A 15,508-nucleotide genomic window follows, 5' to 3' on the forward strand; every position below is an offset into this window, starting at 1 on the left:
CAGTCCATCAAATTGTATTTGGAAATTAATGTGTATTTAACTCATATGGTTTACAGTTTGTCCAACAAAGTGTTTACAAAGACAGAAATTATTTGTTTTGGCATAAACTGTTCACTCTTGTTCCTGGTCACGTTCATCAATATACCAGAACAATCTCATATTGGTCATGATTGTATTCCTGCAGCAGATCCATCTTCTTGTGGGGCTTTAAACACATTTCGTTCATGTCAATTGGCCTAAAACTAAGAGGGAACATTATTCCCAAACTGCTTTTATCCTAAAAAAAATAACGCCTTTCCCTGGGATACACTTGCTTTAAAACTGATATCTTTTTCCGCTGGAGAAGGTGGATTAATGAGATATAATTTTAGGGGTGAAATGAGTCTGTGAGTTGGCATCAAATTAGGCTTCAATTTGAAACTTGAACCATCAAGTTCAATCCAGGAACAAATGGAAGACTTCCCTTTCCTCTAAAAGAACAACATGTGACTTCTCAAACCTGTCGGCCTCAAGATAGGCTGGGAAACAGCGACTAAATCTTTAACCGTTTGACAAACCCAAATCGAAGAAGGATGAATCACTAATGTTCTATAGCTATTACAATGCTTTCAATCTTCTTGCTTCAATCAAAGAGTGGAACAAGTCGAACCTCCTGGAGAGAAACACAAGAGCCGTTTTCGCGCTGCTAGAACTTAAAATATATATTTTTTATTTTAACGGGAATGAAAACTATATTTATTTATATCTGATATTTAGTGTATTCAGCTTTGGAATCTTCACAAGGAGGGAAGAAATGGACCAAACTCCACACAGTAAGTTCCTAAACTAGTTTCAAAGTAAGCTTATTTTTCATTTTTATCTAATCTTAAATCCATTAATTCTGTTCCACAGATAGTTTTATGCACTTTTCCGCACAGCGTCTTGTCCTTAAATAAACCCCTGAGGCACGGCTGTCACTTGAACCTCCCTCTCATCATCCCTGAGCTCCAATGTCAGATCATCCAGCAAAGTGGGAAACCAAGTCAGATAAGGCTGCCAATGATGGATGAAGCTCGTTCATGTGGGAATGATGGATGAAGCTGGGGGGAGCAGGTGGACAAAAGAGCTAAAGAAAAGAGAGGCCAGGAGGATTTTCTAGGTTGAGCTGAACAGGGTTGGGGAGATAAAGTAGGAGGAGCATTAGGAACAACAACATGCATCCATCACGATGATCTTTAGAAACTTCTTATCATGCAAACCTGGAATGCAGGTTGAGATACATTCGACTCCGTCTGATCTTAATCTGTCGCGCCCTGCACAACAGCAGTTTTCCCCTAAATAATAATTCCATAAAGGTATTTAAGTTGAACATTTTTTAATAATTCTAGATTTAGAAGTAGAGTTCTGTGTATTGTATGAACAAATGCCAGAAAGGAGTGAATCTTTATTGCGGCTAATGTAAAAAAACAACAAAAAAAAAACATCAGAAATTCTCTGGACAAAACAATGACTTCTCCCGGTGGCTACTCTGACTTGTGAAGCTGCTTGTTCTCACCAAGAAAATGACAAACGTCAATAAACAAGAGACAAATAACCTGATGGATTTCACGACAAAACATTCTCAAGGCAACAATTTATAGACATGGAAAACAAGTTCACTGGAGAAGCCAAAAACCGCAGCCCGAAATCTCCGTGCACAGACGTGTGCATGCGAACGACAAACACCATCAGCGACAATTGAGTCAAACACAAACACAAAGAGCTGAAAAACAAGAATCCAACAATGGCGAACAACCTGGAACATGCACATAAAGTAGCCGCACTCACACCACAGGCCTGGACGCAGAACAACACAGCAATGACCTCACTCAGTTTTACCTGTTGTGCTTGGGGGAGCTCAAGAGAGAACATGAAAAAGCACCAAGAGAGGGGGGAGGGAAGGGGGAGACGGGGGAGAAGTGAATATTTTATTTATTGTGTCGGGGGAAAATATTCAAAGCAGCTTTCATTCAATGGAGTCAAATTTACTGACACTGTTTCGAGTGCAGACTTATTGAAGTTCATTCTTTTGGAGTGCAGAGCTTCACAGCTAAAAGGTTCATAACAAGAAAAAAAAAACACTCACCGCTGAGTGCATGTACTTTGAAAGTAGATAATGAGGGGAAAGGGAGGAAATAAGAGGAAGAAAGGGGACAGAGGAGGAAGAAGAAGAAGAGGACATTTCTGACAAGAGGCTGAACTTTGTCAGTAATTGGCAACAATGTGCATGAGAAGGAACATAAATGAAAAGAAAATGCTTCATTTTTAGATGAGTGTTTGTTTATAGCGTGTTTCTATAGCATCTTCCACCTCTATATTAAAAACTAAAAAAAAAGGTCAAATAAATGCTTACAAGCTTTGGCTCCTAAAATAAAACATATTTCATATATTTTAGTTCAAGATAATGATTATTTACCAATTTAGCATGATTTAAGTCAGAATAACTAAATCCATCCTACATAAGTTTTTCAATTTTTATTACTTTTTATTAAAGTTGGTTAAATTGTTAAGTGTAACCAGAATAATTGTACATTTCTCTACACATAAGGAGTAAATATATATATAAAAAAAACATAGTCCAAATCAAGTAAAAAAATTTCCAGAAATGCACCAACTGTTGCAGTGCATTGCGGTGTGAACGGCGGAAGTGCTTTTTAGCTTCCTAATGGATGATTACTTCATGGCCAATTATCTTCCCGCTGAATAAACTGAACGACAAGGTTAGTCCATTAATGGACTTTTATAAACCCTTTCCTCATACTGCATGAAATTACATGCTCAAATCGAGTATTTTGAGTTCTTGTTTTTACATTTGGAATGGCCATAGTGAAGGGAAAATGGACATTTATTTGGTTATTTTACATGTTTATTTTGTCATCAGCTTCATACTTTAAGTAGAATGAAGATATAAATAATTAAACCCTAAAATTGATCTTGAAAAATGTCGCTAAAGATTAGAAGTTTTGTGTGGTGGATGTGGTCCTTTGACCTTGATATTTTAATGTCTACATGAAAGCAGAATTAATAGAAAATGTTTAGTAATGATGGAAAATACTTTTTAATTGTTGGTGCAGCTTAGAAAAATGTAAATATACTTAATGGAAATGTGTTGCGTGGTGTACTCACGGTGTTGTCGATGTAGGCCTCGGTCCACACCGTGTCATGCTCCCGGTCAATCACCTTGGGTCGACTCAACACGTGCAGATATTCCATCACGTTCTCTTGCACGTCCGCCAGGGTGGAAATTTGGGTGAAATAGCCTGTGACGAGTATGGGGGGAAAAAACATGTTTAGAGAGAATAGACAATAACTTGGGATGATCAAACGAGGATCACAGCGATGCAGGACCTGGCGACAGTGAAAGGGAACCAGCATGGGTCTGAACTAAAGAGTATGTAAATGTTATGGACAGACTATGGCGGTTGTACGGAATAGGATGCTATTCCGATGATGATAATACTGCCATTATGATGCTAATGAGAATGTGCTGACGGAAATATACGGTTATCTCAGCAGGAGGCGAAGGAGCGAACGGGGACAGCGGTAAAACAGCGAGGCAGACAAATGACGAGCAGTGGCGCAGACGCTACTGGGGGGGAGAAGTTGACGAGGGAGCTCTGTAATGCAAGCCATCCGGAAAGACCGGAGACGGCTTCCATCATCGTGGGGCGATGGAGGAGAAAATCAGACCACGAGGAAAACGTAGGCTCGCTGATGCCGGCGGTGACCTTTAGTCGTCGCACACGAGACAAAAGTGTAGCTGTTGAGCTGAACTTGAGAAAAGTAATCGTCATGTTCATTGATGCCAGCAGAGCTAGGAGAGAAAGGTAGCCATGGCCAGTCTTAACAGTGTTTTATTTTGAAAAGAATATCACATCGAGATGCTTGTCTTGGTCATTTGATCCACCTTTATATCTATCTATCTATATGTTATAAATGAATAACATGTATCTATGCTATTATGTCTTAGTATGTCTTACAGACTCTGAAAATCACTTAACCCTTGATTTATCTCAGTCAAGGATATAATGCATATAATGTTAACATTAAACCAGTCTGTATTGCAAAAAAAAACAAAACTCTCCTGACTCACTCACTCACTGCATCTTGGAGAGGAAGAATTCAACATTTGAAAGATGCAAGTCACTCATCATGACCAAGTTTTGAAGATCAAGTTCTTCATTGTCTGAGAGCGGAGCCCATTATGACGCAATAATGGCTTCACTCCTCCTCCAGCCAGCTGTAAACACGCCCTTGGAGGTGGAGACTTTCATTAATGATGACACGCGGTGACAAACCTCAATGCTTGACCAATCACAGCATAGTGGTTGTGGTAAACAACAATTTAGCTTGAAAAAAAGAGAACTGTTTTCAGTGGGCGGGGCTTCAGCAAATTATCTAATGTAAATATTTCAATGAAAACAGAAACACACTGATGAGTACAATAGAGGTCCAAGATCTATTTAAGACACACTTGAATAAACACATTAGTCGACCTTTAAGAAAACCAACATACCTGATATTTACAACAGATATTTTCTAAAACTAAACAATCTTGCAAAAGTTTGGGGAAAACAAACAAGATGGGACGGTTTTGTTGCAACAAGCCTTTTTTCCGACATTCATTCATACTTGTTTTTTGGGATTTATGAGCCCCTTTAAACTGGTTAATGGGCCCAAAAAAAACCAAAGTTGTGGGGTACATCAATAAAGCGGCCACTGGTCATAATACTTTATAAGGAGAACCAGCCTGTACAGTAAGTAACAATCATCACTTTAAACTAAAGGGAAGTTGAGGTTAAAACTTTTGAAAGAAGCACCAGACTTGCACTTAATCACATCAGCCTACACACACAAAACCCCATGTGGTCTGTAGCCTGTCTTATCTACAAGCGCTTGAGGAGTCGGAGCCAGTCAGTCTGTCACTCGTCACACGGCTAAAAATAGGAACCTGAAGTAAAGTGCTGGACAGCCATGACCACACACAAAGCAGCTGCAAAGTGCTGTGTTGTTGAGATAGTTCTGACCGAAGGCTGGACGAGGATGATGTAACGTGACATGACGGCGCTGAAACCTACCGCTTGCTGTCATAAACAAATGCTAGAAGGGATGAACACTGACAAACACGTCTCCGTTGGAAGTGGGTGTCCATGTTTGATTACGTTCAACATGCCAAACAAAACCCATCGCAGCACAACACACGAGGTCTGTGGGGAGACTCACCTTTGTTGGCACACGCCATCCATTTCAGATTATCTGCAAAGGCCGACTCCCGACCAATCAGGTAGGGGAATATGCGAACCTGCGCAGGCAAGAAAGATAGCGTCTGTCAATCATTTTAATCACATTTTGATAGCAGGCCAGTCGAAGAGAGATAGCGGAGAAAATGTTGGGCAGGAGACGCGTTTGTTATCAGAGTGATTAGTGGACGGTTGAGAATGTTAACTCGACACCTCAACCTTTAGAAGCATTTATTTACGGTCAACTTGATCAGAATTATTCATCGACAAATAACTATTTAAATCATTCAACGCTTTAGGAAATCAGAGGTTCAATTCCTAAATCCTCTCAATATTTTTACCATTTATTTTAAAGCATGATAAAGCAACAACATGTTTTGTAATGATTAATTTGATTTGCTCTATTGTTTATCGTGACCACTAAACTGCTTTACAGAAGAGGGTTAGACAGTTTTTTCATATGAAGTACTGAGAGACATTAGCAGGAAGATGAAACCATAAAATGATTCAAAAAGTGCCTTTATCTTGTTTTGTAAACAAATTCTGGCACATTGCAGTTACTCTATTATGACACTAGAGGGAACCAGAAACACCGTTTTAAATCTTACGTTTTAGGCTTTTATCAATAATTAATGTCATAAAGGTAATTTGTATGATTATACATCTAAATCCATCCATCCTTCGCTTATATCAAACTATACAGATAGACCCAGCACCTCTTCTCAGGTGGGCTGGGTGGCATTTCATCCTCTTCAGCTCTTTACAAGATGCCTGCAAGCTTGAGGGTCTTGGGAACAGACTGTGTCTTGGCTGTTGCCTGTACTTGCTCCGAGTGTTACAATGACCACCTGTACTACTGTTGCCTTCAGCTTTCCTTCTCAAGTGCCTTTTAGTTAATATTCCCATCACCATGGATGCCTTTAATCTTTCCATTTACAGGGTTTATTCATCCAAATTTAAAACAACTAATTTTCTACTCACCCTTATGTTGACTAAGGGTTGAGATTAATTGTTCAAAAATGTATGCTCGCCTGTAATGTCCATCTTTTATTGAAGCCTCGACCAGAGAAATTGTTACAGGACAACTCAAATTTAAATTTGTTTTTAGTGTATGCTGCTCGGCTAGCAGCCTAAACCTTGCAAACCTAAACTTGTAATATGTTTCAATGAGGAAAGGCGTCAGACAGGAGCTGAGAGATGGATACCTTCTGCTATGGACAAACTTAAATTATATATATTTAACTCAAAACAATTCTTCTCATCGAGGCTTCAATACAAGAGGGACGTTACAGACGAGCAGCATTGAGGTATTTGGTTACTTTTAAGGGCATCATTTTGGACTAAGATTAAGACAACCGAGCTCCGTTGGCTACATTAAAATGAACAAACATTTTTGTCTATAACTCTAAAAAGGAACAGATTACTCTGATAATAATATGGGATAATAATCCCAACCCTTGTCAACATAAGGTTGAGTAGAAAATGAGCAAAGTTTGAATTTAGGGTGAACCATCACTTTAATCAATTACATACAAGAAAAGTATCAAAACATATTTGATATGCTGTTTTACTCTTAAAACCTCAAATGAATCATCAAATTGTATGGGAACTTGCCTAGGCTCCTGCCAAGGGTTTGAGTGATGTTATCTGTGCTTTGTGATGTAACTGAAATAAAAGGTATCTTTGGAATAACTCTACAATAAGGTGTGACACAAATAAATAATGACTTATATAAATTGTAGTTTTATTGCAACAATTTTCAAAATATCAAGGTGGTTGTTTTGAATAAAAAAACAAAACAAAAAACATTATAGAGCACACACCAGAGTTTTATTAAATTATCAACCAATGAGCTTCATCAAAAAATGCATTCCAAACCTCCTGCTCTTTGGCCAGAGCAGCAGGTGAGCAGAGCGTCAACAAATGACTGCCAGACATATGCAGGCCGTTCAGGACACATCTGCACTATGCAGCGTTCTTTTCCTGCCCGTCTTCGTGTAACAGAAGGTTCCTAAAGCACCGCACACAAATATTATGTTGAATTTTCCAAAACCATCTTCAATTCAAGCCAATTAGACGACTTTATACTAAACAATTTGGATGCAAACAATATCCCGAATCTCTAATTGCCGATCAGACGATGTGTGCCCATTGTTAACCGTAATGAGTTTTACTGTTTGAATAGCTGTCAGCTACTATTGTGATGATATAATCACCATCTATTCACACAAACTCACTTAGTTTAATGAGAGAGAAACAAAAACAGTTCAGTAACTGTCGTGAAGAGATGCGTTTCTGCCGGGGACGGTCAAAACTGAGCACGCAATTAAATGGAAAAGTGAGTCGTAGATGAGTTAAACATGCAGGGGGGGGAAATAAACAGATCATATTAACATGTTATAGTCATGTAATGCCTTGTGTTAGCGTCTTTTTTTTAAGAAATCAGAGCTGCGCATTAGCAAAATACTTTCACTGCAGCTCAGTGAATCACAGCAGGCGGAGGAGAGGGCAGCAGCTGGTGGGAACAGGGTGTGCGCCCTAAAGGAGGGGGGAGACAGGTGCAATGTCTACATGGAATACAGCCGGGATTTACTCAGTGCGAATTGTGCAACCATGAGTGAACAGTGTCTATTACAATACATTTGCCTAAAGCCAGCAGCAAACTTTGTGTGACCCTCCTTGAGAAAGATGTTGTTTGTGAGCTTTTCACGTCCCATTTTGCAGTTTGATGATTCATTTAGTGAAACCTTCATCACACGTTGACTTTAAGTTGCTGCTTGAGAGGTCCTCTAAATACCAAGAAGGTCAGAGGTCAAATGAAAAGAGCAATTATAATTAAGACATTTATTACATAACATTTAATGAAAATGTAATTAATCAATGTTTTAATCTTACCTATAAATTGCTGAGTAAATCCTTAAACTTATATTATATATAAAATATTATTATAATACTTTATTTTCTGTTTCCCCTTGACTTGCATTGACTTTTGCATTGGCGTTTTAAAGATCGCAGAACCATTTGAAAAATCCATTAAATGCAGGTCAGAAAAAGTAATGAAAAAATGGACATAGTTAGCAATTTCACATTGTATGTATACAGTATATAAATAGTTTTAAGATTTACCTATTAACATGGTGCAGAATACAATAAAAAAAATGGTTTATTTGTTTTTAAATAGCCTTGTTTTAAGTGGAGTTGAGCAACGTAAGTTGAAGTTGAGCAACGCATAAGTGGTAAGACTTTAGTGATGATCTAGATCACGTCTGAAACAGGAAGGTTTAATATTTTTTATGCCGCTCTGGAGATCTGGGCTTTATATATGATGCAATGTTGAGATACATTTTATTTCTATTGAACGACAAGTATATGGGTAATAACAAAAATTGAAATTCACCAATATTTATTGGATTAATATGTACAGTATCTGCAAGTTTAAAAAAAAAAAAAAATTCCAGCGCTTGTTTTTAATAATTACAAAGTCATCAGATATTTCCGTTGTGCTGTTGGACCTACAATGTGTGGCTGGGTAGATAGAAGCCATTAAAAAAGATCAGAGCAGCAGGCCAGGAGTGACAGTGAATGAAGACTTCTATTATCAAAGGGGCTTGTTTTAGATCGAACTATCTTGCGGTCTTGTCCCTCAACTAGGAGGAATGGATTATCAGTTTCACTTGGGTCCAACAGATAAACAAAACACACAGGAGTTTAATTCAAGGCAACAAACGTGAAAACCCAACTCTCCTGTCTGAGCCGTTTCAAATGTTGAAGTCAATAAAAAGAGAATTTAGTACAAATAGACACATACTGATGATAGAGGTCCAAGATCAATATCAGAGACACATTAGTTGCCTTTTAATGAGCCATCCAATTGAATCATGTGGTTAAAAGTAAGAATTTATGTTTCCTGCTTTCATTCTAGATGTGAAGGTAGGGAGGAAGGTGAAATAAGTGTTTTTTTTAGTAATCTATAAACTGAAATAAATTACTTACTCACCTCTACTAGTAAAAAAAAAACTCATGTTTTCCACCATTTTCTCTCATTAAAAACGGACACGCATAATTATCACCCGTCAAAGATGATGAATTCTTAGTGTATTTTAATAAAACCGGATTACAGAATGACATACTTGGAAATATAGATATAATCAATAGATATTTTTGGTGGTCTGGAGCTCTAGCTGTTCATTCTAAGGGTTTCATCATTCACTTGTATGGCTTCTCACCACTGCTGCTCAAAAGAACAAAGAAAAAGTGTAATCTTTATAATTAATTCTGCCATGTGTGAATTCATTTTTCCCTCTTCTATTCACTACCCTTCGCGCAGTACGAGTATGAGCAGCAATTATACTTCGAGCACTTAAAAAGATTTTCAACTGGCAGGTAACAATCGAAACACAATCAGAACAAGAAGGGAACGGAGGAGGAGCCACAGGTGGTCAGGAAAATGTCAAGTCTTTGTGCTCAGCCAGTTCAAGAAAAAGAGGGGAAAAGATGGAACGTTTGATTTGTTGCCCTCACAACATAAGTATCCAGAGACAGAATCATGTTGTATCTGTGACTGTACCTTTCTCTCTGGCCAGTTGTACTTGGCGAAGATGGCATCATAAGTGTCCACTGCTCCGTCCGTCACCAACATGATGGCCTGACTGCACTCGCTGCCCCTCCCGGTCTCATTGAACTGCAAAGAGAGAGAAAGGATATGGAATCAGCTAACCTGACTTATTGAGGAGCGTGTTTATGTGATGGTGACGGTTTAAGATGTCTAGTGCGTGAGATGGGCAGTGGTTGATGACTTACATCACTCAGCAGGTTAAAGGCTTCTGTGAGAGCGACGTCCAACATGCCGATGCCTTGGGCAAACAACTTGTCTAGATGTTCTCGGAAGTGCTGGAAAAAGAAAAACAACATTGAATGGGAAATGACAGGCATGTTGACAAATTATAGTCACTGTCTCTAATTTATAGTGCTTATTGTACTATATTGTTGACGTTTCCTGCCATCAGTGTCTGCTGCCTCATCTGATAAGCACACAAGAGATTTTAATTTTGATAAAGAGGTTGTTTTTTTTTTCAAGGGAAAGCAAAATGAGAAAGTCAGACAATGTTCTTCTTTACTTTCTATGGACAACCATTTTCCTTTAAATTTTAAATAGTTGAAAACTTCGCAAGCGGTTCGATGACACTCAAACGGCTCGACTACAGTTGAAAACGGTTAGTTTAAAGTAGTAAAACGGGTTGTTTACAGTCCAAAACGGTTTGTTTACAGTCGAAAACCGGTTGTTAACAGTTGAAAACGGTTCGATCACATTCGAAAACAGATTGTTTACAGTCAAAAATGGTTTGATTACAGAAAACTTGTTGAAAGTGTTACACAAACGTTATCATCCAATAATAAAGAATTTAATAAAAATACATATAAAAAATTACAAAAAATAGAATAAAAAAGAATGGCTGTAGAGGTTGGAATTAAAGTTGCATATTCAGACTGAAGTTAATCTCAGCAGTGAGTGTGTATCACATGTATAATTAAGACAAATCCCTCCACCCTGGTATATAGATGCATATAGATATTTAGACGCGCTAATGGATCCAACATAGGGCATCACATTCAAGTTCTTTAAAGCCTTAAGGAAGAGCTGACATTGTTATTCTGATCACAATTCATTTTAAGTTGCTGTGTTTAAACCAGTGACTTTTAAAACAATATTAACATTTTTGAATGGAATTTGAATTTGTTCTGCATGTGCACCTGGTTAATCAACTGAAAGCATTGCCTGAAAACAAATGGAGGGTTGATGCAGCTCCTCTACTGAAGGTGAAAACACATTTTCATTTGACTTGAACATACCTCCAGAACGTACATTATTTACAACACTGACAATTCAGAAGTACACCAAGTAAAAAACGTGGGATCGACCTAAACATTAAAATATCAGAACACAACATGTCTTTCAGCCATCCGCTCATCTGTTTGTTTTAGACCTGGGTTTTCATTTGTGTTTAAAATGTTGTTTTTGTCATGTTTAATGTTGCCCTTATGTACCTCAACAGTACCTAAAATAGGACCCGTAGATTAGCAAAAATGTATCAACCCTCAATCTCCTGGTTTTACGGTCCAGGCTTGACCAACGTATCGTTGTCTGTCTTGAATTACCTTAAACTTGGTCCCACTCAACTAAAAACCCAACAATTTAACAGCCGTGTTTGGAATTGTACCAAGTGAAATGGAAACCGTCAAATGGTCAAAAGTGAGCGATAGCATTCAAGAGTCTTCTCGCACGTCCTTTCTTTCCAATGACTTGGAAATCGGACAAGCTACCACCTTCAAGAGGTACATGAAGTGCTCACTCTGCTACAACTGGATAAAATGAGCCTCAGACTGAATGGAACACATCAGAATTTCATTAGAGTTAATAGACCAAGTAACGACTTTGAAATTCTAAACCCTCAGCTCTCGATCACTGACACCTTTAGAACTTGTTTTGGATCTTTTATTAGCATTTGTATTTTTTAAATTGGCTTTGGTCCTGGGGAGTAAGTAGGAAAAGGCGTTCTTGTTTGTTTTTGTGTGATTGTTGTGTTCCTATGCCTTGATTGTGTTCCACCTATAAATTACAAAACCGAAATAAAGATTGAAATAAATACCGAATGAAGCCTGGTTTCCTAAGAGAAACTCAAAATGTATACAATTTCTACATGAATATTGTTGTAGTGATTTTAGTGTAATTCAAAAATCTAATAAATGATGCGTATCACGATACAGGGACAACAATATGATGTATTTTGACTGTAGTAACAACATATTCACTGTAGTTGACTCTGCCGTTGTCATTACTGTAATTTACAGTTAAAGTCCTTATTACTTTCATTCGTTTTAAAACCAAAACATGTTAAATAAATCAGCTTTAAAAGCTGCTGGAGTTGAATGTATCCTCTAGTCCTCAGTCATCTCCGGGAAGAATGCATTGTTCCTGCAGGTAGGTGATAATTGCTGCCCTCTGGAGACCGTACGTTTAATTACAACACTAAAACGAGAATTTATATTTTAATTGTAAATAAAAAATCTGATGAAGTATTTAAGAATAAATAATTAAACTGAAACTGAAACACAAAAGAAATATGGTAAACTAAAATTAATGATTTGTAAGCCCCCCAAAAACTAATATTATTAACTGTTCTTCAATTAAATAAATAAATGAATTAAAAACTAATACAGTGCTGTCAAATATAGAAACAGTATGGGTTCAGTTCCATGAAGAAGGAGTTAGAGGGCAGAAGGTCTCCATGGAAATTCAAATTAGTCAAAATTTGATTCGATTTTTTAAAGTAGAATTTAATTTAAACTGTGAAAAATAGTTTAAGTAAAGAGAGTTTTCCATAATTTAAGCTTTTTTGGCAATTGTCTGAGGGCGTAATTAGTTAGTATTTGATTCTTCTTTACATTAGAACTTAAAAAAAAAAGTATCGTCTCACGTCTTTGTTGGTGACATCTGCTTGCACCAGCGTTCCATTCAAGCATGGCTCCACGTAGTGCAGTTCCTCGTTGTACTGGAATAAAACAAAGGTCATCAATTATGTCAAATAAATGTTTCAATCAGAGAAAACAGAGGGGAAAAAAAAGACGCTGTAGACGTCAGTCGACTTGATAACACACATCCACAAACTGCCTGCCACTCTTTGATAACACACTAGTATAAATTAAGCTTCAATTCCATGAAGAGAAAAGAAGTCCGTTTGTCAGAAGTTCAAAATTTCCTAATCTTTCTGCGTTTATTTTGCACTGAGAAAACAAAACTTCCTGCTTGAAAGACTTTTGAAGTGTACAAACGATTTTCTCCACATTATTTACTCTCGCTCCCACAGTAATTGTGTGTCACACTTCCACAGGGAGAGTTGTTCAAACTTTGCATTTAGGTGAGACAATAAGTCCAACAATGAGGAGAACAAAGGAGAGATTATCAGGAAATTGGTGCGTCTTTTTTAAAGGAGCTCAGTAAAAACAAATGTTCCCCGCCTGAGTTTCTAAAGCCTCCTTTTCGTCACTCGTTTTAAAGAATCATTTTCAAAACAACAGGATTAGGATATCACATGATAATGAAGACTTTGTTCTGCGGGGGGAGATAATGCCGGCTGGCGAAGTGACGAGTTATGATTGGACGTGAAATCGCATCAGACATTGCACGAGATCACACACTTGCAAGTTCTCACACACACATGCACGAATCCAAAGACACACACCGTTCTAGAGTTCCATCAGACCGACATGTGATAACAATAGTTCCAGTGCTCGAGGGAGGATCCAATCACAACACTCATTCAGTTACAATCTTCATTCAGCGGACTGCTAATGGTTTGTCAGCGTGACAAGGCAGAAAGCTGATTCGATACAAAGCATCCTCTGAAGATGAAGGAAAAAAGCCCCCGATCTGCTCGTGTGTGGAGCTTTTTCCATTCATATCACAACAATCATGGATCACCGACGGCCTTACAGCGATGATGTTGAAGAAGTCGTCATCTCCCAGAGTATCAAGTATCGAGGAGACAGTCTGACGGGCGATGGTGAGTCTCAGGCCTTTCATGCTGCCGCTGACATCGACCAGGATCACCACATCCTTGGGAGAGGTAGCGGCTTGAATGTACCACTTCCGGTTACGACAGTCGAACGCTATGACCCCGTGTTCATCGGGTTTCCACTTGATCCCTGGAAGACACTCATACAAGAGCGCACGTCAGGATATGATGTCAAAAATGTCAACATTTTCACTTCATGAAAGATTATTCACTTTGTGTATAACTCAATGATTTAATTGTATTCAGTCTTTTGTACTGTGTATTTTACAAAAACCGAGCATTTTGTGTCCCGGGCCATCAAAAACATTACAATCAACTCAATAAAAAGAAAGGATTTAAACAGGTTATTGTTAACTGGATCCAGATAAGTCAGTTGAAGTTGCTGCGGGAACCCTTTGTGGAACCAACACTGAAAACCTCCCTCTGGAGGTATTCCAGAAATATACAAAAGAAAAGACATTGTTGTAGTTCAAGAAAAAAGTAGTTGAAAAATGTAGTTTTTAAAAAAAAAAAACAGTCCCAAATAAGAAACGAGATGGACGTAAAAACAAGTGCACAAAAAGTGCATGTACAAATGGAAGAAGCAGCAGAAAGGATCAATTCCCTTCCACTGCCTGACACAAAGAATGAAAACAAAACACTATTCTTTACTTTTTCAAAGTTTAAAAAAACATGCTTAAAATCTCATAAGAATGGGTCTACACGTGGACATTTATTTCTTGTGTGGCCTGGGAATGTCTCAGCGAAAAATTCCATTCTAAAAATGAAATAAAAACATGAATAAATCAAAATAACAATTGCACTGAAATTAAGTTTTGACATGCATTACATCCTTTTTTTTCCAAAAGAAAAGTATAAATTCTTAAATAGAAATCACGACTTGTGCTTCCTGAGTGCGCCCCCGTCGACCTTCCAGGAGCTCATATTATCCACCGTGTTGGAACTTAATTCCGTAAATTAAATCCAACAATCCAATTACATCTAGTATCGAATTGAGGACATTTTCTGACATAGTGTAGCGTGGCATCTCAAATGGAGTGCATAGTATCACTGAGGACACCTAGGGCACAATTTTATTGGGTATTTTTGATTGTTTTAACGCTTTGTGACCATGGTTTTGAAAAGCGCTCTTTAAAAACTAATTACTCATTAAAATAAGAAAATTTTTTATCAAGGATTTATTTCTGAGGTAATAAGGACAACTGCTAGACCTAGAAACAAAAAAGACAAATTAAGCAAGTGATTTTTAACTCTTACCCGGGTACTGCCTAAAGAAGCCTTTAGCGCTGCCAAAGTACTGCCATATGAGTGAAGGGTCCCTCTCGAAGTTGTCCACAAACACTTTATTAAGGGCCTCGGACCAGTAGACGCCATTCACGATAGCTGAGTCTGAGAATAAGAAAGTTCAAAAGGTTAAACACAATTTTAATGGTTTAATACCAGCAATATTAGAAAAGAATGTAACCTTGTCAACTAGCATGAAGATATTGAAGTGAAAAAAACTTCTAAAATTTAAAAACATTATAATAATTAGCAGATCCAGAGAGAGATTCGAGAGAAAAATGCGTTTTAGGAAATTGGAATGAGAGAGAGGGAGGACAACAGTGAGGCAAACCGAAAAACACAAAGAAGCAAATCACAGATTTCCCATCGTCGTCTAATCTGGCATCATTGTCT

General features: G+C 37.8%; 1 protein-coding gene across 1 annotated transcript in view; it reads right to left on the bottom strand.

Annotated features, from left to right (window-relative positions):
- cacna2d3a (calcium channel, voltage-dependent, alpha 2/delta subunit 3a) overlaps window positions 1-15,508 on the bottom strand; it is an 89,135-nt gene that overhangs the window by 35,693 nt on the left and 37,934 nt on the right. The window contains exons 6-14 of the mRNA XM_087780737.1: window positions 15,089-15,220; window positions 13,750-13,961; window positions 12,734-12,808; window positions 10,059-10,148; window positions 9,826-9,939; window positions 5,242-5,320; window positions 3,145-3,278; window positions 2,105-2,119; window positions 1,858-1,875 (exon numbers count right to left, since the gene is read on the bottom strand). Coding sequence (XP_087636863.1) covers window positions 1,858-1,875; window positions 2,105-2,119; window positions 3,145-3,278; window positions 5,242-5,320; window positions 9,826-9,939; window positions 10,059-10,148; window positions 12,734-12,808; window positions 13,750-13,961; window positions 15,089-15,220 — 869 coding nt within the window. The remainder of the gene's footprint in view (window positions 1-1,857; window positions 1,876-2,104; window positions 2,120-3,144; window positions 3,279-5,241; window positions 5,321-9,825; window positions 9,940-10,058; window positions 10,149-12,733; window positions 12,809-13,749; window positions 13,962-15,088; window positions 15,221-15,508) is intronic.

This window comes from Callionymus lyra, chromosome 19 (genome assembly GCF_982586985.1).
Source record: "Callionymus lyra chromosome 19, fCalLyr1.hap1.1, whole genome shotgun sequence".
NCBI lineage: Eukaryota > Metazoa > Chordata > Actinopteri > Syngnathiformes > Callionymidae > Callionymus > Callionymus lyra.